This window comes from Acanthaster planci, linkage group LG02 (assembly GCF_054643075.1).
Source record: "Acanthaster planci isolate LZ-2023a linkage group LG02, COTS_SCS, whole genome shotgun sequence".
NCBI lineage: Eukaryota > Metazoa > Echinodermata > Asteroidea > Valvatida > Acanthasteridae > Acanthaster > Acanthaster planci.
Window position 1 is genome coordinate 26426736 of NC_141778.1, and position 25436 is coordinate 26452171.

General features: G+C 41.4%; 1 protein-coding gene across 2 annotated transcripts in view; it reads left to right on the forward strand.

Moving 5' to 3' along the window:
* LOC110975854 (uncharacterized) overlaps positions 1-25436 on the forward strand; it is a 40251-nt gene that overhangs the window by 189 nt on the left and 14626 nt on the right. For both annotated transcript variants that reach the window (XR_015424368.1, XM_022228688.2), the window contains exons 2-11: positions 3397-4986; positions 7094-7256; positions 7758-7872; positions 8197-8834; positions 9703-9873; positions 10867-10951; positions 11458-11631; positions 13154-13339; positions 23326-23550; positions 24349-24513. Coding sequence is in view for 1 of the 2 variants with exons in the window: in XM_022228688.2 (XP_022084380.2) it covers positions 3969-4986; positions 7094-7256; positions 7758-7872; positions 8197-8834; positions 9703-9873; positions 10867-10951; positions 11458-11631; positions 13154-13339; positions 23326-23550; positions 24349-24513 (2940 nt within the window). In the remaining variant the exon portion in view is untranslated. The remainder of the gene's footprint in view (positions 1-3396; positions 4987-7093; positions 7257-7757; positions 7873-8196; positions 8835-9702; positions 9874-10866; positions 10952-11457; positions 11632-13153; positions 13340-23325; positions 23551-24348; positions 24514-25436) is intronic.

Here is a 25436-nt window from a genome sequence, read left to right on the forward strand (position 1 = left end):
GGTGTGTGTAAAAACATGAAAAAAGGCATGCAACTTACAAGCGTGTGCGCGGCACTTGCGCAGCCAGTAAACATTCACAGGCTTAATCCTCACTCTGTGCAGTGGAATGCTTAACAAGTTCCATCCCTCGGAGCTCCAATTCATCATTATTATTTTCAGCGGGGGTTTTACACACACCCTTAGTGGATTAGGGTTGTTTTACTGTAGTCTGGATGCCAGCCAACATGGCCAATGACAGCCCTTGATAAACCAAACAACAACTTCTATGGAAGTTAGACCCTATCTCATTTCCTTTTTTTTGTAGGGAAAAAGATAAAAGAATGACATGAGTGATTCATCGTCATGCTTTTATCGTTGCACATCATGCCACAACATAAAAAAAGTCAATCACAAAATGACAAATGGAAAAATACATGTAGTTATGTTAATCGCGGTGTTTTTTTTTTCAACATGTTTGACAGCCGACAACAAGAGTGCAAGTATAATCATAGTAGGCCTAGCCATGGTGTACGGGATTCTGCTACTACAAGTATACATGTAGGAAATGAAAGGCTATTGTGATGTAAATTGAATACACTGGCATCACTAAAGAACACAAGAAATACACTGCTGGCAGTGTGGAGGACATTCATCTGTAATTGAAATATAGACCTGATACCTATTAAATATGCGTGCATGCGTACAACCCTTAGCAAATGGGAACGCCCTCTGAAGTAATGCACAAAAGTCAATGTGTTAAAAAATGAACTGAATCGTCCTAATCATCATCAGGCTCTCCAGTGCTAGTATGTCTGTATGTGTACAGTGTACATGTAACATGACCAGTGATGGCTTTGTTTTACAAATCACGTGAAATGCATACCGGATACAGTTGTTACGCCCCAACTATAGCATAATTCCCAACTATAGTTGGGACAGTCCCAACTGTAGTGCTGCAATTGGGCTGGCCCAACTATTGTTGACCAATGTCTGTGGCAAATGTCTCAACATTATCCAAGTCAATGTGTCTCACACTTGACACAATTCATCTAAAATGTGGCACTTCATCTGTTCATATAGCCCCATGATCAGTGACATGAAATTTGTAAACAATATGACTTTGGCACATGGTGGGCACATCATGCACACAGGACCTCTCTGCTGTAGTTGGGCCGGCCCAGGTGAAGCACTCTAGTTGGGACGGGCCCAACTATGGTTTGGACTTATGCTATAGTTGGGGCGTAACACAGTTATTGCACATTTTTTGAAACTGCCAGTAATATCTTGAAGTTCCTTTTTTGTGACGATGAATTCTTGCACAAGCACAATAATCAGCCTGGGGTATTACCCTATTGGACAGGGTATACATATATGTCAAAACCTTGTGCAGTCTGACCAATCACTAGGCCTGTTCTAGCAGCCCGCAAATGATTGTGGATGTTTCCATGACACCCGGTCCTTTTCTGAAGTGTTGAAGCATATGGAACAAATAACACAGACTGGAAAGTTGTGTTTGCAAAAAATCTACATTTATTTGGCTATACATACAAGACCATTACAGACATCATCTGTGGGTTCTAAAACATGTTTGTACTGATGTGATTAGAAATTCATCGTTGCTAACTTGAGATGTAATGTTGAAGTTGGACGAAAATGAAATCGTTTTGGCGATGACCACCAGAATATAGCCAGGAAGGGTACAGGGACAGGTCATTATGCCCATATTTGGTAATACATATACTCTTGACTGATAATGTGCTCTTTTGCTTTAAACTCCTGAATTTAAACATCACCTCACAGCACCCCATTCATTTGTATTCCTTCCCAAACTCATTTTCAATGCACTCAGTTTGTTGCAATATTTGATGACAGCGTGTCACTGAACATTACTTGAAGTCCTGTATGGATTAATTGGCACTACGAGAGTCACAAGACGTGGAGTGTAACAAGTCAAAAAAATTCAATGATGATTCAGGTCATCGGGTGCCCAAAGTGCTGAGATTTCTTCAGAAATATTAATTCCAGAATTGGTCTGTGTGATTGTGGAAAGGGACCAAAGTAGTGGGCCTTTTTTCTAGTAATGCTGAAAGCATATGTTTGGGATTAAAATGCACATGTACAACACACGGGTAAACGCAGTACACAAAATCTGGACTAAATTCACATTTTTTTCTGCCAAATACATGTACTTGTTTGGTGTGCCAGTACAATTGTTTTCTCGCCCATTCGTCAGAGTTATATCCAAATTTATACGTACATGTATCAACCATTTGGCAATTAGGTTTTTTCAGGGTTATAACCAAATTTTTAAATGCCAACCATTTGGCAATTAACAATTTGATGATCGGCTTTCCTCACAAAAGAGGTACAAAAAGGTGAAATGAGGTTGATGAATGAATTATGATTATAATATCAGTGTCAGTGATAGTGAGTGCACCCTCTGGAGTTGGCGACCTCTGACCCTCAGTTTTTGTCTTTAGTCCATGTCCATTAAACTTTTTCATTTTGCATGTATCCAACAAGGTTGCTTTCACAGTGCAGCTATTGTGCTTCTAGGAAATCCATATCCTTTTACTGGCACAGGCTAATTGCCATCTTACTCTTGGTAGTTGTTAAAGTAGTTTGTACACCAAGCCTTACCAGGCCTCATCAGAAATAAATTTCAAAGGCTGAGAGCCTGTCATGCCTTGCTTCACTACACAGTTACTAAGGCAACAGGCTGTTGTTGCCATGGTGATAATTGCCCGGACTAATCGGCAGTATTGTCCAGGGGCCTGCAAAATGTCAAAGGCAGCTTATTGGCCTTGAGAACAGATAAACGTACATGTACATGTACATGTACTGCCCACATTGTGCTGTAGTTTCTGGTTGTGATAAGATGAGATTGTAATATCACCCAAACCTTGGGGCACATCGGTTTTCCTCCTGGGTCTCACATTCCTGGTGTTCTCTGGTCATGCTGTTTCACAGGTTGTGCAGTATTAGTGAGGAGATTGTGGTAATCATAAAGGCATCCTTTTTTTAAATAAGCTACAGTTTATTTCTGGAATAAACTTAGATGCTGAAGGCGCATACATGTACGTACATGCTTATGGGTGTCTTGATACTTACTTGGTACGATTCATGTATGATTAAATTTAAAAAGAAGGGAAAAAAAATTGACAGATCTCTCACATGTACATGTAAGAGATCAGAAAAAAAACCCAACTAAATGTGCAAGTGAATACTTGTTGTATTAGGGACAATTCTTCCAGAAATTTCAGTTCGAAATGTCATCTGAAACACCACCTGATCCATGAATTTTGATGATCAGGACCAGGGAAAGTACCCTGTTAACCTTACACCTCTTTGTTGGTGGATGACTGATTTTGTATTTTTTTATGTTTATTTTGTTGCTCCTATCCCAATATTCTGCAGGCAAACATTCATGACAGATGTTGACGAGGCACGCCGCAAACACCAACAGGAAGACCAGGAGCACTACGTAGAGATGCTAGCCCACCAGGCCCGCGTCAACGAACAGAGGACGCGCATCGTAACCGATAAGAAAAAAGCTACAGAAGATATGAAGCCATGACGAGCCATGCTACGTAGCATGTAGTGCTCCGTGCCATTTGACTGCAGGCTGTATATATATAGGTTGCTTAACTGTAGAATAAACAATGAACAATCGAGATGATTCTTCAGTCATGATGTGAAGCTTTTAATTTCATGATACCAACTGATTTCCATCGAGATGAGGAATAGGATCAACGGTTTGACATGTTGAGGAAGTATAGACTTTGTTATTTGTGGCGATATTTGAAATTTTCTCATTAAGAAATTCTTTGAAGAACGTGCAACTTAAGCCAGTGATGAGAGCATAGTGGAATGTATCTTGATGCTGATGTTCCATTTTACAGTCCTGGTCTGCATTTGTCAACACAGCTGTTCTGAAACGCTACATGTAACTTTGAAAATTTTGGTCTCCCTGTCAGAGCTAGTTGGTCATGAATGAGATGCCTCAAGAACAGACCCCGAATAATGCATCACAGAGCGATTGCGGGAAATTGTCAGCAAGAACTGAGGATGGCCACCCAGAGTTGAATGATACAAACATTGCTCAGAAATCAGCTGGCCAACAGAACGTGCCAGACAAGACTGACTCGGTTGAGCTTTGCAGGGCCAGCGGTGATTCCAACCCCTCAAAGACATCCTCCAGGATAGGCCGGCTGTCCCGCCGTCGAGATGCCGGCCGCCTCGGCCCCCCTGGCAAACACAATCCCTCATCAGCGAGTGCCCACAGGGAGGTGATGAAAGCCATCCTCGGAGAGACCTCCTTGAACCAGAGCAGTGACTTCAAGGAGCCATGGAGCCGGGGCCCAGCCCTCCAAGAACCCGGATGCCGGCGAAAGGCTGATACATCCCTCAGCCGGCTCAAGGGCAGCAAAGCTTCGAAAACCCAGACCTCAGGTTCGGTAAATCAGTCGGCCCCTGATACCCTGGACCACAGTGAACCCACCACCAGCAAAGAGGAAAAACAATCAAGAGGCCAGCTGAACACCCCTGAGTCATCCGTTAATGTTAAAACCAGAAGCTATGGGGATGCCGTGAACACTCCCACCTCCGTCAACAAATCTCCAGTAAAGGCCTGTTTGGTGTATGTGTCCAGACTGAAGTTATCTTCAGACTCTCAGCCCGCCGCCAAGCTAAATTGCAAGGTAGCCGTGTCAGATGAGCCCCTTGAGCCTATGCATCTGTCCAATCCGGCTACTGATACGTCAACTGGATGCAGTGAGGCCGAGTCCAAGCCAGCCTCACTCCCTGAAACTAGTAACTTCGGAGACGGCGATGCAAGGAACGAACCCCCTGCGGACCAGGCCAGGGACAATCTCCGTAGGTGCCCAGTATGCCAAGAGACATTCCATGGCATAAATGCAACAGAGACCATACAGCAACATGTAGAAAGGTGTTTGCGCCAACGGTTTGCTAACTCCGTCCAGGCCCGAGATTACACAGGCAACTCTGGTACAGTATTTCAATATTTGAACACGTCTTGAACCGAAAAACTGTAACCCACAAATCAGGCCTTTGTTTGGTTCGAACCAGGGTCCTCTAGAGATGGAAATTACAAAACAAGATAGGCGTACCTGTACATGTATACAGATATGTCGAGAGTACATGTACATGTGCACCATGGCTGCCAACTTCCGTACACACGGATTGTACATGTACATGTATCTGCAATCCTGCTCTTGTTAGATTATCACATTGTATGTACTGATTTATTGACCAGAAAAGAAAGCCATAGACGTTATTCATGGGTCAGCCATATTGAAATCAAAATCCTTAATCTCTTCAGTTTTGAATGTTGAGAATAGAAATGCAGGCACTGAAATGAAATTTCATGATAAATTAGTGTAAGTACATACATTCTACTGTACTTTGATGAATAATTGTGAATTTATGATTAACCAATCAAAAGCATGCCTTCGTATTTTAAGCCAGATTTAGAAAAAGTATTGAAAGGGAGGCTGGGAATTATATTATAAAAACAGTCTTGGGCCATCCTTATTGACAGTTTGCAAGTTATACAATGTAAAACAGATTCAGGAAATAAGATTGAAAATGGCTTTCTCATGAATAAGGTTTATTACCATGGTAGCACATTGCACAATTGCAGGTTGTACGAGTGTGTGTTCAGTGACCAATCAGAGCATTGCACTTTGCCAAACGGCACGCTTGCCGAAAGTTCAAGGACACTCACGTGAGTGTGGTGCCTGGCATTAGTCTATACAATGTACATGTACTTTGTGTGGATCCCAGACCAGAAATACATGCAGACTTTACTTAATGCAGCGTGTGGGAACTTTATGTGGGGCACGTCAGGTTCGTAAAGCTCACATGTACATGTACATGTATGCTCTCTGAAAAAAAATTCAGAGGCATTGTAGATTAGGGTTATTCACAACAGAATGAAGAGAAAAAGTAAAGGAAACCCTCAACAAAAATCCAGCCTAAAATGGAGTTCACAGTTACAAGAAAAACAGAGAACTTTCTCCCTGGTTTCTTTAAAAACATGGATATGCACATGTACAATGAATGCCCACAGTAGGTACATGTATGCGGTGTAGGCATGCGTACACAGACTGTGTTATGATAATGCATGTAGTTTTTATATTCACAAATACTTTTTGCCCTAACAAAAAAATTGAAATGGTTGTGGGAAGATACCGTACATGTCTCTGAAATTTAGAGGAAAGTCAACCTTATTCCAATGAATTCGACAAGATCCTACAGCAAAGCAAATCTGTGTTGGTGAGCTAACAGTGAACGAAAGATTTCCTGTTCTGGTTTTTGAATCTTGTTTCCCTTGGCAAAATTCTTACGAAGTATGCGTTATTGGGTCAGGATTAAAGGCCTTAATCGGGCCCTGTGTTAAAATAAAAAGAAAGAAAAATTCTGTTACAAGAATGTTGCTGTCAAGCAGACCCTGGGCATTTGTTTTACATGTGTACCTGCCCTTAGGTTTGACTCTAACACTGTTCTGTTTAATAAGTTTGCCCCCTTTTTGCAATTTCTGTATTGTGGCAAAAGTAAACTGTGTGAAGCTTTCCAGAATGATGTCGCAAGTACATATAATGTTTCTTTCATTTTCTGCAAGACGACACATCTGCTTGTGATTGAAACACAGAGGTCTGCTGAGTAGAAAACAACGATGATCGTTTTTAGTTCATGCTGTTGGCCTCACAGGGTGGAGGGGTCACCCACCAATGTCGTTCCTGTGTTGTTATTCGTTGTGTCCTTTTGTCAGGAATGAAGACCAAATGGAAGCTACCCCTAGCAAAGCCGAGTCAATTTGAATACAGTGTTGAGGGAGAAGTACTATTTGGTCATATTTTGGGACATAGAATATTCATTAGCTGCCTTTGTGTTAATACTCCTAACACCTTTAAAATGTGTTGCTGTTTTTCAGTTCTTAGATTTTCAAATCCAAATATTGGATTGTGAAAATAAATATTCAATTATTCAATGGAATATCCAAACAATGAACACAGCCTGAGCAGATAGACCGATATTCAGTAATTTCTCTATGGTTTTTTTCCTCTTCTTTTGTCTTTTGGAATTCTCAAAGGTGACACAAGCGGCGATGAGGAGTTTGCCCGGCAGCTACAGCGACGAGAGGAAGAGAAGCTAGAGGAGGAGAGGCTGACGGACAGTGAGAGGTACTTCTGCCACCTCTGCCAGAGAGATCTCAGCCACATGAACACCACCAGGAGAGCCCAACACATCAACAGGCAAGAACCGGGAGCCATACGGGCAATTTCACAATACAGTGGGCCGCCAACTGATTGCCCCAGAGCGGCTTTGTTTTCTTAAAGTTAACATGTTGCTATGTGCAGTAGAGCGAGTGGCAATTGACAACCTGAGGAAAGGATTTTGATAAATCAGGGTTTTTACGCATGGTTCACTTGGAAATTTTCTACCCGTAAAACCAAGCAATAGGAATGTTCGGATGTTCATGTATCACACAGAAGTGGATTGGAAGCCCATACAAGGGTGGCTGTGGTTTGTTTGTATATATATGTGCATAGTGAATGGTAAAGACTACACAAAATGAAATTTTCAGCTGAATGTGCACCAAATCCATAGAAAGTGAGCTTACAAAGAGAATATCCCAGTGTATTTGACTACACACTGTATTTTAGAGTGAAAGCAAAGTTCAGAAAGTATTACATCTCACAGGAGGAGCTTGATAAGCATAGATTAACGATAGTAATTTTTGTCCAATATCTCAGATGCATTGATACCATAGAAGCAATTGAACCACCACAGCGACCAGTCAGAATCCAACCAGTGAGACAAGCAGTTCCCGACTGCCCTGTTTGTGGCAAACACTTCAGTACCAAAAGGGTGAGGTTTTGTGTCCAATGTTAGTCTAACTACTGTGGACAGACTCGTCCACGTTGATGCATTCCAAGGGGAATGATTTACATTTTGTTTTAAAACATTTTGGGGGTTTATTTTAAGTACTCTGTAACAAATTAGTCATAATTTTCTCACTTTACTGAAGATCTGAGTAGAGAACTAAAGGAATACGGCATTTTGTGATTAACCTTAACCATGCCAAAGCCCAAAATATTCTTTGTGATTTCCCTTGATTCTTCGAAAATAAAATTGAACAGAATCATATTGAATGTTGTTGTTTGCGTCCTTTCATTGTCTTTTTGTTTATAGCAAAGAGAATCACATCTGAAGAAATGCGCCCGGAAGCATGAGGTATCAGCTCAGCAGCTGATTGCTTTGGTAAGAGTGCAGGAGGAGGAACTACCGCGGAATGAAGGTTCAGTAGGAGTTTCTGTGGGAAGTTCCACCAGAAGTTCCACAGGAGGTTCCAGTGGAAGTTCCAGTGGAAGTGCCAGAGGAGGGTCTGTTCAAGTGAGGTCCATAGGAGGCTCAGTTGGAGGTTCCGATGGGGGCTCCAGTAGGGGTTTTAGAACAGGTGAGGCCGGAAGTTCTGTCGGGGGGTTGACAGGAAGTGCCACAGAAGGTTCTGAAGGAGGTTCTGCAGTTGGTTCCGTGGGAGGTTCTACAAGAGGTTCCAATAGAGGAGCCCTCATGAGCAGTACGGTCACAGCAGGCCTGGAAGGGGGTCTGGAGGGCACATCAGCGGGTGCCAAAGCTGCCGCAGCCAGTGTCAAGTCAGATACAGGGACAGCGAGGGCCAATTCTGTGGACGCACTTGGGTCGGCAGGCATTGCGGTTTCATCAGGGTCATCAGCTACCAGAGGCAGGGGAGGCAGGAAGGGTAGCAGGGGGAGGAATGGCACCAGAGGGAAGGGCAGGCAGAAGCACCAGACGCCCGTGGAAACACAGTGAGTAGCCGGTTGCACGTAACGGTTCAAAGGGCCTGTTGTACGGGCTTTTTTTTTCAAATGTGACTGGACAAAGGGAATTCAACAGCGATAAAGCAGACTCAACTCAAGCAAATATGCACTACGTATATTTGACATGGCATTACAGATACAAATTGGCATTCTTGTCTGCTTCAGCCATGTACATGTATACTGTAGTCCTTGATGAATCTGGACAAGTACTGCGCCTGTAACTGCAGAATTGCATGCAAATTGAAATCTTTTGTCTGATCAACATTCTGCCCATTAGTGTTAGGCTCTTGCTATAATATCAGATGCATACTCATAAGATGCGACATCTCTGAAATCCAGGCTTCACTTTTTTTTCTGTATTCTCCAGTTATCCTTTGATGGTTTTGCTTCGTGCTCATTTGAAATAAAGCTACAGCAATCAGCGAATGACACCATTCCTGAAATTGACATTTTCTAAAGTCCATGGCGATAGTTATTGCCTAGATAGTTTAAATTTGAGAAAAAGGGGAATGAAAAGTGAATGCAAGTTACTTCTACATTTACTTATCAGATAATGGAGATCTGTTCAGATGTATAAAAGCAAATCATGTAATGTTTTACATTCGTACAATGGTAAGAATAATTTTCTATGAAATGGATCATTCCATAATTCCCTTGATGAAATTACACAAAGCTACCATTGCATTAAGAAATTCAAAAGTGTGGAACGTGGACATTAATAGCCCTTGTGAGTTGAATTGCAAAGAATGCGCCATCTGTTTCCTATGCTGTGGTTGAGGAAGCTTGTTAGCCAAAATACCAATTGCTGATGGGGAGTTGGTATGCATGCAAATGATGTTTTGTTGGTGTATATTAGGCCCCTAGATGAGGAAACTCAAATGGCGCTGGCCCTGTCCGCCTCACTGGTTCAGCAGCCTGATGCCAAGGGGTCAATGGGGGAGGCCGCTGCCCAGTCTTCTGGAACTGCACCCAAGCCTACCGGAAAGGTGGGCCGCAAGAAAAGGACTGGCAAGAAACTTGAAAATAAGTAGGTATTCTCCTGTGTTCTATGGAGGGAAGAGGATCTTATGTCATAGTTTCAAACACAATGATGCAGCCACCATATTGAATGGGCCCGTACAATGCAACTTTTAAAGCACTTCTTCCAAATGCCTGTTTTCGTACCATGTAACCTGATTTAATTTTGTGTCAGCCATTTTAAGGCATTTTGCTCATGAGCAAAAGCATGATGTCGTCCAAAGGAATCTCACTATTGTAGCCATTACTGCACAAACATTTGTCAGAATTTTGACTCATTTGATTTTGTAAATTTCTGTTTACTTTGGGGATTGTTTGTTGTTTTAGTTCATGACAGTGAGCAAAGTTTTCTCACAAACTTTTTAGTAAGCAAATTTTTGGTTCACTGTTGGAACAGAAAAAGCCAAAATGGACACAGCCTTCCTATAATGACTTCACAGTATCTGAACAGCGCCCTCATTTGTCAAGCTAATTTTCAGGCCTCCGACTTTCCTGTAATTTCAAAATGAACAGTGTGTGACAAAATTGTCCATTGTTGCAACAGGTTGAAATGAAGTACAATTGCGGCCTCATTTACCCCACCAAGTTGGCTGTTCCCTAATCTCTGGTTGGTTAAAATTAGCAAATACTTGAAAACTGAAGCCCTGGTGTTAAAACCAACTTCCCAGCTTGTCAGATTTTATGTCGGTACATGTATGTCAGATTTGCAGGACAGTCTGTTTCCCTTTAATATTGAAAGTGACATCCATGCAGTAGTGAATGTACATGTATACTGCCAGATTGCTGTGAGGCAGGCAGATTCTCCGCAGATCAGCTGATTTCCTGGTTTTTGTATTTTTTTGTTACTTCCTGTTTGCGAAAGTGCAAATGAAAAGATACTGTTCGCAGTCTTGCACTGTCTGGAATGCCCTATTGTCTTCCCCGACTTCCCAGTTGCATGTCTATATATTTGTACATTGAGATTTTTATACTGTGGTTCACGTTTGGATGTGCTTCTTATCAGAGAGGTTCCACTTCTCCTGAGGAGAACGGTCGAGGAACGCAGTCAAGTGTTAGGGGCCCGGATGGCTGATCTCGTAGTCCCGCAGGTAAATCACAGGAGAGATGAATCGGAGCACAGAAAGTCATGCCTAAGAACTTGGTGTGTTGAGCAAAAGACAGCAGTGCACCAGTTGAAAGCAGTATGCATCCCATGGCTGTTCTGGCCTGTGACCGTCTTTTGGTGAAAGCAGATATTCTCTGTGCTTCGTAACCTTCCATTTTGCTGTATGCTAGATGTACACGCAGGGGTATTGATACTGGTGAGAGGGTGAGTGCAGGAATTTATGTTGTGTGGCCCACGGAGTACTTCTGAGATTCAGTGTAAGAATATAATGCATTCAGGCACTGGAAAGTACGTTCACTTTTTGTCTGAATGTACACAAAACAGATATCGTCTTTGTAGAGAAATATGCCTTGGCATTGGGATTGTACTGTAGTGTGCTGGTCTATGTACCTATGGTGCAGAGTGCATGTAGCCAATTTTTGGCTGAATGGGCACAAAATCATGGTGTCATCACACAGGAACACATGTCTGCATTCTCCTTTCATGTAGGAACGCACCTCTGTAAAGAAAACACCAAGTATGAAAAGGAGCAGGGTAGCCAGGCGACACCAGAACCTGTCGCCCCGCAAACCGAGAACTTGCATACATCTGGCTGAGGCAGCAGCTGCCGCGAGTCAACAAGCCCACCAAGAGGAGGACCTCGGTGACTCGTCACCAGGGAAAGTAAGTTGCCTAGCAGCCACATTTTGAGTTTGGCAAGGACCAGTTTCTACCAGTTTGAGGGCTTACTCAGATTGAAAAATGAATATTCCACCTAATATTCAATTAAATATTTAAATATTCAGTCAACCAAGCCTCTAGAGAAGCATTTCTTGTTGATACTCAAAGTTATACCTTATAATCATTACAAGAATTTCTCACTTTTATCAGCACAAAGGAAATGATTTATTATTTAGTAAAGCGTTATCACATGATGTTATTTTAGATAAATACTTTTGCTCCAGAAAAAGTTTTTATGAGAAGTTTGATAATATGTGGAATGATTATGTTTTTGTGCTGCTGATAGCCTGCCACCACAATTTTTATCAGAAGACAGTCTAGTTTTTCCTTTTTATTTCATTTTACTGCAATATGAATATTCAGTTTAAATATAATCATTTGCATATGTAGTAGTCATTTTATCATATATGAATGTATTCAAGGACTTGGTACAGGCTGAACAGATTCTTTATGTAAACGGTAGACTAAATGGAATTCGTGCCAAGGTATTCATCAAACATCCCTAAGGGTGCTAAACTGACAAAAAAGTCTGTGAGAAATTTGAGTTTTTGTCCCCTTTTTTTTAGCATAGCCTGTTACAAATCTAGTTTTAGCCAAGAAACCGTCATTTTTTTTGGCAGTGTATTTTTCCTGAGAATCTAGGAATCGCATGAATCTTCTAAAATCCTCCACTACATGGGAGTCCAATGGTGCATCGTTTGCCCTCTGATCCTTGAGGGAAACCAAACCCTGACTGAAGCAATGGTTGAGTCTTATCTTCCTTAATTCTAGCGATTTCAATCGGGGGCAAGTTGGAGCAATTGTTAAATGTAGTCAGCTGTCGTTACCTGTGATTTGACCAACATCTCCCAAATGATGGATGGTTTGGACCACCTGTGACCAGGCTCGTAGGCAGGGTTGCAATGCTGGTTATTAATAGCCAATTCACATGTAATTTCTCAGTACAGAGGGAACCATACACATGATAATAATTATATAAGTTGTCACCGACTGTGAACGCTGCCAGAATTGTAGCTAACAGCAAAATGTGACGATGTGGATTTTAAGAAATGGTTTGACTGGGGTCACTCAAGCGAGACTGCACTGCTGTGCATTGATAAAAGGCATTTGGTTAGTGGTTGAACTATAGGTCATGCAGGAGTGACTTGCCCTTGATTTGACACACACGGTAGGGAAAGGGTTAATGCCGCAGAGATCTTCAAAACCTGGCGGATTTGGCAAGATGTGACAAACTTAGAATTGAAGTTATACAGATGTACATGTAATTTCCTTTAGTTGAATCTTCAGTCAGCATACATGTACTTAAATTCAACCATTTCCACATTGTAGGGTTGGGCATTCTTCATGTACACTTTACACTTTTCCCGCAGTCATTTTTTTTCGTGCCAAAACCTTGTGACTTGGGTCAAAACCAGAACAAAATGTGTCCAATTTATAAAAAAAAAAACGTAATTCAAATCTGCAGAAATCTAAGCCGGTACCTTTGTGGAGTCTGGCATCGGCCTCATCCAGTAGCAGTCAGATGCCTTTCTATGTCCGTCAACTGTTGCCAGTCGTTACCCCTCAGAAACCGGCATCAGCGAGGCGAGCTAATGTAGCAGTAGGACCTACTACCCCCGGGAAGCAGAGCCAGGCACAGCCCAGCCAATCGGTAAGGATCTTGGCCGGTTCGTTGGGGTCGGGCTGGGTGGTAGGGGGTTAGTAGGCTAGGTTAAGTGGGATGGGTTGCGGTGGGTTTGGTTGGTTTGGATTAGATCGGTTGGAATGGGGTTGGGTCTAGGGTGGGTTGGGTTGGGTGTGTCTCGTGGGACGGGGTGCATGCTTTGTTTTTTGTTTACAGTATACTGTTATGTAGAAACAGCCAAAGTTAGGAAGCCAGTTCAATATATATGTTCAATTAAGATCAGCCTTGTTTTTGACATGAATGTGCTAGCCTGTGCTGCTGAACGCTGTGGCATCTAACTGTGAATGTATCTGGCGTTGAGTTACGTATGTGCACAGATTGGATACAGTTATGTAATAAATACGGCCGTTTCACAATAGTGCACCACCAAGAGTTTGTAACGCGTTGGCCAATCACAATGTGCGAAATTTGTCGACCCACTGCACGTTTGGAAAGGATCGACATAATTTTAGGCGTTATGATTGGCCAATGCATTGCAAACTCTTGGTGGCGCACTATTGTGAATCGCCCGTATTCACACATTGGTATGCTGAACAAGTTCAGTGGATACAATGTGTACATGAACACGTACCATGTGACTGTAATACTTAAGTTAATTGTAGAGCCACAGGCATGCTTAATATTCGGTGTACAAATAGATCCAATCCACTAGTGCATTGCATCTTCACGTTGTGAATAGTGGCCGCACTGAGACTGAGAGCGTGCATTGTGTGGTTGGCCATGCGTGAAACATTGCAATGCCGTGAATTGTCATTGATTAAAGCAGATGCGTATGCAATGCTTGTAAGATACCGAGTTAATTGGGATATTTAGTTGTTCGTTCCCGAGGTGCGACGCTGTTAGGTATTGTGGAGGTTTTCTGTCGCAGATGTACAGTCCACATAAACACTCTGGAATGGGCAGGGTACATATGTATTATATCTAGACAAATTGCAGTGAGATTGTGCACCTGACATCATTGTAAGCCCAAAGTGCATTTAGTACATGTAAATAGGGATTGAAACTAATGGATGCGAACGAATGGAACCAGAGATGAATGAAGACTGTAGCCATAAATCCCATGTAGGTAACAAGCTATAAATCTTCCAGTGGCTAGTCATGTATGCAGCTGAGTTGGTTAATATTGTGTCTCGGAATGATATTGACCTACAAGAGTGCTTACGTTACCATAAAGAATGGTTTTTGCTGTGATATCAAATCAGCATCTGCATTACAGACATGAGATTTCTCCTCATTTCCGTATATTTCTACAGCTTCTAAAATTTGTGACAAAAATGTAAAGTGACGAACACGTATCTTTTCCCACCTGTTTTTACTGTTTTTTTTTTATTCTTAGTTTTTGAAGTTAGTTTCTACACGAGTGGAGGATTTGACGGTGGAATTTTTGTGTGGTACCAAAGTTGGCCTATTTTTCATTTCATTTTTCAACTGACACATGGTGACATCATCATGGTGTTTCAAAAAAAGTAGAACACCTTCCTGCGTATGGGCATACGGGTACCAACATCCCTTTCTTGGATTTGCAGTTCTTAGATATTAACCTGTGAATAAAAATTACAAAAATCACGATTTTGAGCTTTGATATTACAAACTTTCCTTGAAAACCCTCAGTGTTTCATTTTTGAAGCGTAATAATAGTCTTTCCTTGGATGCCATCCAATTAAATCAAAAGTCAGGGTTCAGGGAAACAGTAAGGGAAATCCCCTCCAGGGTACATGGACTTTACCGACATAAGCAGCCTTCGGGTCGTAGGTTTTAAGTATACTTTTCTTTTCTCCTGGCATGTGCCACTGGTTTGTCCTTTGGTTCTGCTGTTTGTGTTTGTATTTTAATATGTACATTTCGTGATGCCAAACAAAATAACAATAAAGAAAGTGCTAAATAGGCTTTAAAAGATTTGGACGTTTTGCACTTAAATGTAAGCTAATTGACATGTAACATTGAAATTGTCTGAACAGTTGGAGTGGTTCACAGAAAAGTAGTTTTTGCACCACCAAACATTTGCCTGTAAGAGGTCTTTTGTCATCTTTTCTGTTCCCTCTTGAGTTATATTGGAGTTAACCATGTGTACTCAATTTCCCAGAGATGCTCAGCAAATGTGCATGCTAAAGCGAAATCGGCAAGGCGTCGGTAAAAAGCAATATTCATTCTGTGATGTTTTTGTCCAGTGACCATTTGATGCCCTTGATGAATATAAAACTGGTCACTATTATGGAGGATGAAAAGTGGCCATCTACTTTTCTGCTATCAGAATAGTAGAAAAGCAGATTTTATGTTCCGGTACCGTGCTATTTTAGACTTTTCTGTCTCCCCAAAAAGCCCAAACGAACATTGGTTGGTTATGCGTTTTTCTATTTTTCTGCTTTTCTGCTTCAAGAAAAGCAGATGTTATTTTTTCTTCATTCGCTGGCGACCGAAAAGTGGCCATCTGCTTTTCTCCTTTTGAACAGGCAGAAATGAGGTTGGGACATTTTGATAACAACCGTGAGTTCTGGTTTTTTTTTGCTTTTTTTTTTTACACCAAAGAAGCTGATTTTACATAGGGAGCCGAAAAGTGGCCATCTGCTTTTCTGCCTTCCAAGGGCCATGAAAGGGGTTTTGAACGTCAGGTTATGATAATTTCCTTTCTAGGCGATTGAAGACATATAAACCAATAATTACAGTCCACCCTATCTTTTGTATAATGAGAGATTCGCATGTTTTCATGGCCCAAGCAAGCTTGTGTACCTATTTGATGATAGCTGTCAAACTGTATACATATATAATAAAATGGTCATTCTGCTTTTGAGGTAGTCGAAAAGTTAAAAATTGCATGTTACAAAGACATAAAATCTACTTTTCTACTATTCTGATAGCAGAGAAGCAGATGGCCACTTTTCATCCTCCATACACGATGCTACTGTCATTCTTTCACTCTCTATAATTAACTGTAATTAGCAAAGTAAAAGATTTTTTGGCGAGATAAAGCATCATATTGTGACCCACATGTAGCAAAACTTGTATTGCATAGTAATTTTCACAACATTCCAATCACGGCATTTACAGATAGCAAGAAACTGTATAATTTTTGTTATCGGAATTTAAAGTTTCATTAACCAACTTACATGTATGGAAGCAAACATTTTTGAAATGAAATGTTCAGATTAAACCTGTTTCATTTTTTGTTTGTTGGGGTGTTGGGTTGTTAGGTTGTTTGTTTTTTTGTTTGTTGGTTTGTTGGGGTGTTTGTTTGTTTGTTTGTTTGTTTGTTTGTTTACCTTTGTTTTCTTTTATTGTTTTCTACTTACAAATATGGCCAGACGTGTGTGAGTTGCTCAATTATGAGTTATTACAGTTTATCACATTTTTGTGAAAAAGCAGCTGATCATTAATCCTTCTTTGCATTGATGATGTCAAAATCAAAACTCTAAATTTGTATCTGAAAAACATGGAGTCCAAGCTTCCCCTTGATACTAAATTCACATTAACAGAACTTTGAAGTTTGGGGTTTCATGTCCAGTTTTACATGGAATTGCCCCAAACTCTAAATTGGCTCTGGCAACTTGTGACTAAATTATTTTAAAATTAATTTTGTCAAATTCGACCATGTGTAATTTAACATGTACTTTCACCAAGAAGAGAAATGGCCTCTTCCAGGGATATTATTGCTTGGGGCTGTGGCTCATTTCCCTGTTGACAGCAATATATCATGCTGTTTCCTGTGACCCCCACTGTCTGGAAAAGTACATTTATATGTGGAAAAAAAAAATTCTTGCAAAAACAGTTTCAGGGATTTGAGGAAGTGAATTCCATACAAGTTTTTTGTTGATCTAGCATTGATTGTACATGTAATGTTAAACAAATTTAGGTTGTAATTTAAAACTACATGTCATAGAAGAGCAACAGGGTTTTTCACTGGATGTAAAATGCTTAATGGACAGCCCCAGTACATTTTAGAAACACTCGCGCAGTTTGAATTGAAAAGAGGTGTTGTTTTTTTTAAGCTAAAATCATCAGAAATTAGTTTGTGGGTACACCATGGAATCAATCTCTTTTGGTCAGGTGTGGTTCTTAAAAGAACTGATAAGTGTTAACTTGACGTTTCGGCCAGTGTGCTCTGGCCGTCCTCATGAGAGTGTGCCGCACTGAAGTGGATAGCTGAATCCGGTAGTAACCAGCTATCCACTCCAGTCCGGCACACTGTCCTGAGGACGGCCAGAGCACACTGGCTGAAACATTGAGTTAACACTCACCCGTTCTTTTAAGAACTACACCTCTCCCAAAATAGACTGATTCCATGGTGTACCCACAAACCCATTTCTCATGTCTCTTCCACCATGTAAAGCTTCAAATCTTACTTAAGCTAAAATCAAGTACATATAAATGTAGTATAGAACATTTCATTCATTTTTGTGGTACAGTAACTGTTGACATTCTACCCATTTGTTGTTTATGTAATCCTTTAACCCCTTGACGACGGGAATTTCTTTCAGAAAGCGGGCTCCAAGAATTCCAGCCACGCTTGGCCACGAAGGCCACCCGCCAAACCGCAAATTCTCGGTTTGTGGCCCTGCGTGCTCTGCACGCTTTGAATTACACAGTGAAAAGGCTCATTGTTGGGTGGCATGCGGCTCTACTCACGCTTCCACATTCCCGTTGCCTCCTTTTAAGCTGTTAAATGGGGACTATTGTGAAGCTGGTGATTATAATGCAAATTCGGTCTTTTCATTTCTGGGCTACGCACAAACACCAATTACCATATATACAAGAGCCAGGGTCTGCCTTCTTTCACCTTGTTCGCTCAAGTGTGGGCCGAGAATAATAGCTGAAAAGCGGGCTGAGGATCTCAATTTTTACGGCAGCTCTAGCCGTGTCCCGGTGCAAAGGGGTTAATTCGATAAGATTGACATTTTTCTCTGCCTTCAGGATATGTATTCTGGCTATTTTACACAGTCATGGCCAACGAGTAAAAACATCAAGAATGCCTGGACTCACGTTCGGCTGACATTGAATCACACAAATCCTCCATTTGTTTTGTACATGCACACAAAGTCCAAGAGATGTCTGCGGAGGCAGACTGCGCATTGAACTGGAACTTAGCCGATGCGTGCGGCCTGTCGTGGTAGCCAATATCACTTTTGTGGGTTCTCCCCGGAGTGTTGAAGGAGACAAGGCTGTGGTAATGAATACTGCATGAATGTTGTTCAAATGACGCTCCAATATTTGTGGCAGTTGGCTGGGTATCAAGGTATCTCGCTATTATTGAAAGCCACAAAGGAAACTGTTAGCAAGGGGTATAGATCAGTAAAGAATATAAATCATCAGACTGTTGGTTTGTTTAGTCAGAGAAGGCAACCGATTTGGCCCAGATCAGCAAACATTGCACATGAGGCATTTTTGTCTTATTTGTCTCTGGTTCCCACAAAGATCACAAAATAAGTCAGGATAATTCCAGAAATAAGGGTCCATTTTTGTGTCACATCTGACATATGATTTTGTAAGTTCAGAACACATTTTCTAATTTCCAAAAGTGATGAATCAATGCAAATTTCCTGCCAAACAAATACCTACAGTTTGAAAACAATTCTGGTGATATTTCCATGTCAGATTTAACAGGGACACAAACATGTCACACTTCTGGACCCCTAGTTTTAGGAATTACCCATCAATTTTTTTTCACATGCATTGCATGTATAAAAGGTTGTGCTTTCAGTCTTGTTTTTGAAATACATGTACAGGCATGATTCAGTATGGCATCTTAACATGTGAAGGCATATAATTGATGAGAGTTCCCATAGGTTTTAACTGTACAGTATTGTTGTGGTTACTCAAATGAGGCTCTTCCGATGTTTGATTCACTTAGTTGGGTGGGGTCACATTTAGAAACCAAATGGGCCTTGTAGTTATTCAGATAAATACTTTCTGTTGCATAATTTCTAAGGATTGAATTCTGGTTTCCTAAAGTCAGCACTTAAATTCTAAAACACTCCCAAAACCAATCCCGAAATGTCACACATAAGAGGATTCGGTGGCTTGAGTACTTTAGTGTGCCCATCAATTACTGAAGTGTCAGAATTGGGTTCAGTGGGTCATTTTTGTTCTCCTTTTTTTTTGGGGGGGGGTGGCAAATTACCTCTTACGTCAGCCATTTATTTTCAAGTACCATCACATGTGCTTTCGTAAAAACAAAATTTTTTCTTAATTCCTGGTAATGAATTGAAGCTACATGTATGTGCCGTTCATGAAGATGCTGGTTTTAAGTTGTCTGAAATTCCTAATTTATACCTTCAGATCTGAGTCATATTTTTCTTGCCAGATCACAGATTTTTTTATCTGATCCCCATTGGCATGCTCATAGCTTGCTACCAAGTTGGCAAATGTGAAAAAAAAGTTTTTCCTAAAGGTGGCACACTTTTAGAGAACACAGTGCCATAGTTTGTTTGTCCTGTTTGTTATAAGTCTCCAGTGCCACGGTTTCGCTGAATCCACAAATTTATGGCATTAATGCCAATGAATTTATAATGCCTTGTGTTTGGATGAATTCAGACAAATTTATAACCAGGACAACATGTGGTTCGGATAGAGTGTACTGATTGAATATGCACATTTGTAATTGCATGCAAATTAAATTACAATTTGTCACCATTGGTCACCAGAGACACAGATAGCATTGCATTGTGGGTGAACAATCTATTCATTTTGAACAAGGATTTGGCTATTTTCAATGAATGTTTTGTTTGGATGCTTACTATTGTATTTTTGGAATTTTGGTGTACCAATAGCAAGGATTATACAAAAATAACGAGAAGCCCCCAATAACATTTACCAGCCTACCCAACCAATTTTTAAAAACACATTTGAAAAAAAATCTTTTGATTTATAAATAAACACACAATATGTCAACTATGCAGTGCTTGGCAGACCATGCACCATGAATTGCTGTGAATACTAATTAATGGATCATTAAGAAACTATGAAACTGTATGTGTACAGCTGCCATAGACCAGCAGATTCTTTGTTTGCGCAACATGTTGGCCTATATGGATTATACTGATGTAGCCGCATACAGATGGATGATACAGACAGTATACCAGGCACTCCACCCTCGGAGGTACATGTACATGTAGTGCGCATGGGATGTAGGAGCTTCAGGTGTGTGCTAAATGTTCAGTTTAGTTGAAGGGTCCTTGCAATGCCAGTTTTGTTTGTTTGTTTTTTTTCCAAGAATCCTTGAAAATGCACGTTCCTTTTTCCGTCAGTTATATTTTCCATCTTTATCTTGCTACACCGGTCATGTTTTTGTCCGAAATAGAAATTTGCCAGATGATCCAGTTTTACGTTTTCTGGAGCTGGTTTCTTCATCATTTCAGAAACTGAAATCAGCTAGAAATGGCCTTGAACTCAAAAATTCTCCAAAATAAAGCCTACAGTATTTGTTCAAGTTCAAAATCTGACTGTAAAGTGAAAAACTACTGTGCCACTGTAGTGACACAACACTGCATCCACAGCCTTGGATGTTCCTTGCTCTTGATGATGTAGTTTATTTCTTTAAGCATGATAAGAGAATGCTGTGAGCAGCCTCTCTGAAATCCTTGTGTCTTAGATAGTATATGATGGTGTTGAGCCAACAGCTGGCTATTTGTATGAGGAAGGTCCAGCGTAGGGCTCCATGTTTCTTTGTGGTCTTGGCGATCATCAAGGCAATGACCTCTGGCAACCAGGTCACCACTAGGGAGATGTTGATCAAGAAGACCGTGAGCAGGGACTTCCTTCTGAAACGCAGCGGCACCACAGGATTGGCCCAAGAGGTTTGGTTCTCCTGGGCGATGCGTCGGTTGTGGCCGTGGGCTATCACGGCGATGCGAGCGTACAAGGCCAAGATGGTGAGCAGCGAGGCCAGAATGATGACCATGGTGATGCTGAAGTTGACGGTCTCCTCCAGGTAGCGGCAGATGCGGCCTTTCTCTGAGTAGGTCGGCGGCGCAACTGTGATATAGATCACCGTGTAGGCAGTGGCCAGGGCCCAGGGCAAGCAGGCCAGCCACCGGGCTTTTGCGACAGTCATGGCGGCCGGGTAGCGCAGGCAGTGCACGATGCTAGCATACCGGTCAGCCGTTAGCAGTAGCAGTGAGAGGATGTTCACGTTGAAGAGGACAGTCCCACAGATGATCTCAAAATAGCACGAGCCCCGTTGGTCTCTCCATGCCGGCACAAACTGCTGCACCAAGAGCGGCAGCACGTAGAGGAGCGCAATGCCGAGATCGGACACGGTGAGGGATCGGAGGAACACCTTGGTGGTGGCCTGGATGCTTGCAACATGGCAGAGGACGATCAGGCTGAAAGCATTGAGAGTCAGATTCAAAACAACATCCAGGACCAGGAAGGCCATGTAGATATATCTTGCAGGTGTAAATTGTACAGTACTCGCATCAACCAACGTAGCATTTACATGTACGCTGCTATTATCCATGGCATCGCACCGTACATGAAATCATGTCCAGTTTACGTCTTACTCGACGACGTCCCACTGTTCATTCTGTGGCTGCTTCATTCAGAGAGTCTCTGTTGGTTGCTGAAGCAAATGAGTCGGTTTCATCATAGAGTTTTTCTAATTTTTAAATACATGTATATAGACGAACAGATGCCAGATGTTCAGACATCAGTAGCATGACTTCACCCAGAAAAAAACTATGAATTCTAAGCAAACCAAGTCTTCTAGCCCTCTTGCCTGTCAACAAGTATTATTTATGATGCCTACTTATTGTTTTCCCAAAATATGAGACTGATAAATATCTGAGGGAAAAGGTATTACCGGTACATAGTCCCACGGCCATTGGTCAATATTGCAAGCTTTCTGGAAAGAGCTCCCCCCCTCCCAAAAAGATCTTTATTACACCAGACAGATTTCACCAACTGTGAAAAAGGGGTACTCCAACTCTAAAGTAGAAAACCTATTAATTACAGTCCGGCCGGGCTGCTTCGTGTCTGCGATATTAAAAATTTTGTGTGGACATTTATCACAGCCTCCCCAAATCAGATAAAGGTACATGTACTCGTACTCGCTGATTATGAAAGGAAAGCTTTGTTATGGCTGAAGCAATCAGTCCATCAGCGTATGTCACATCTCTTAAACTGTCAGACAGATATCAGTTTGGAGAATGAACAGACAGAAACTTGCTGTATTTAGTCTTGTCATTTCCAAGGGGGAGACACTGCCTTACAGATTTTAGCCGCGTAATGACCAATTTTAGTTCAAGTTCTGGTCAAAAGGATGCACAAAGGTAGACGGTAAACTAACGTTTAAGACCGGCTCACGGAAAATGAACGTTGATAATGCCCTCGCCTGCAACTCGGGCAGTAGTTACGCCCAATGTAAAAGCACATATTTATTCCCTCATTAATATTCAACCCTGTCCCCCACATAATACCAGTTTTTACGAGGCTGACAAACTGAGTGATACATCCAAACAAAGAGCTTGATGTGCTTTTTCAAATGCTTACTAAAACTAAATGTGATGTGATCTGGGAAACCACATTGTGAAATTTGTCATTTTTGTGTTATATACATACATATTTAATTAATGAAGACCACTTGCTGTTGCCAAATCTGTATTATTGTCGATTCTAGGATGTTTGTAACTGGAGTTATGCTTTCACAGTCAGTTTCAAAGCCCCAACATTTTATTGAGTTTACACAAAAAACATTAAATGGAAGATTGCAAATGTGTACATATAAAAACAACCAAATTTGTATTAACTCTTTCAAAAATGACGATTGAGACATTGATTTAAACATGGCAGTAAAGCATTAAATTTAAAAAATCTCAAGGACTCTTTTTTGCATTATCTTCAAATTTGGTGAGGCGAAGTGAAGGTCTTTGCAGATCACATCACAAATTTCTGGAAAAAAAATTACTTAAAGAATCATTTTGTGGGATCCAGTCACATCTAATGTTTCTTTGACCATTCCACAGACATCGCTATCTGATGGTACACCACGCGCAAGCATGCAGTCACCCGGAAGTGCTTCGTTCAGGAGCCAGGAGGGCTTTGCAACTCAGACCCTGGGTAGGACCCTGCAGATCCTGGCCGAACTAGCTGCAGAGAGTGCCCCACCCCCCTGCACCCAGTCCAGTGACCACAGCCTTGCCGCTGCCAGTGGCTTCATCCTCACTGAAGAGGAAGACAGAGAAGAGAAGGTAAACAAAGACTGGAATGAACAAATTCAAGGAAGTCTTTGGATGAGAGATGTTCTACTCTCGGGCACAGGCTTCTGTAGTAACCCTTTTTGGGGGGGGGCTGTTTCAGCATACCACTGTAGTGAAACAACTTTGATTTTTGTAAAGGTTTTTCCATTTCTTCTGTTTCCATTTTTCCCATAGGATAAGAGATGTATTCTCAAATCTGGGCGATACATGTACAATTGTGCATATACTTTGCCCATTATCAGGAAATGCAAGTCAAGTAATGAGGTCATGATTGTGTTATCAGAACTTACTGCTTTCATTAGTCCCAAGAATAGTTTAAGAAAAAGTACAAATTCAGGGGAAAAAATTGCATGTTTCAAAATTTTTTGTGCTCCAAATTTATTTACAAACTATCTATTCTGCGTAAATTGCAGTTAAATTGTTGTTGCTTTGTTGAACTTGTGTGCATTAACTGATGTCATTATCCCAATGTAAAAATTTGCAAGTCCTGGTGTGCTGCAACACAAGTGGTATACCAAAATGGCTCATGTAGTTGTTTATTTTTTTCCCTAAAGTTATGAACTTTCTTGAAGTGAAAAAAAATGGCCAACAAAAAGTGACGTTGGTTTTCCTATTGTACGTTGCATTAAGCAGTGTCTCTGGTATAATTTTCAAACTTGTTCTTAAATTCAAATTTAATTTTGAATTGAAATTTCAGGTTTTATTTTAATATTGAATTGAAATTCTCATATTTCAATCAGCATCACTTTGGAAACTAAAACACTACTGAAATATTGATCATTTCTCTAGGAAAACCAGATTGTTGTTAACCACTACCAGTCGAACATTCTCCAGCAATTGTCTGAACTGGTGAACAGCAAGGACCTGTGTGATCTCCATCTTGTCCCATCCGACGGCTCAGTGATCTGTGCCCATCATTTCTTGATCAGTCTCAGGTGTCCCTCCCTTGCCAAGGTGGGTTTGTGCAACAACGCTCAAGCTCCAAAGCATCATGGGAACCCTCAAACACCGAGAAAGAACGTAACATTTTGGGGGGGGTTCTGTTTTGTTTTGGAACTAGATAAGCACTTCCCTTCTGGTGCCCATAAAACTGTATCCATTTTGGAGTTGCATGTGGATTGCACGTTGGAGCAGCAAGTTACCACAGAGTTTTTCTGATGTCAGAAAACACCTCCATATATAAAGATTCTTTGTGTTTGTGGGGCTCATCAATCTGCTAGAGGACCCAATCCCAGTTCCCGTTGCCCAGAGTGCAGTTCCAGATAGATGCACATGCAGTCCTTTTGTTTTAAGGCCTACGATTGCACTCCCATGCCATCGCACGCCTAAAAGCTTCCCGAGAAGTGCAACTAATTGCACGCCTGAAACCGTCTGTACTGCACTCCTCGGCATGAGTTTACTTTATAATTATACTGTGCAATTTGTGAGAAAAATGAAACGAAAAGATTCAAACAGTAGGCCCACCTAACAGTTAGTGATGACAGAATCCTTTTTTATTCTCCCAGCGAAACAGTTGAGCGCAGCAGCTCTGTTAGTGTACAGTCGTTCAACACATGCACGTTGCACAGCGCTGCAGTAACTGTTGCTGCATGCATAATGCTACATACACCAGACTGTACATGGCTTTACGTGCTTCTACACGTCAAACTTTTCTGTCAAATTTTCCCAATGAATTCCCTGATTATCCCAAGTTTTTCGTGGAGATGTCTGTCCTGTGAGTTGTTCCGATCACAACAATTTGGGCTTTTACTCGCATCTGCACGAATCGATCTCCAGAAGTCGACCTGCTTCCACGATGCAGGCTCCCGTGCCCTATGCGTAGTGAAACAACGAATTCCTTTGAAGTTGAGACTGGGACCAGACCAGTCAATCATGAT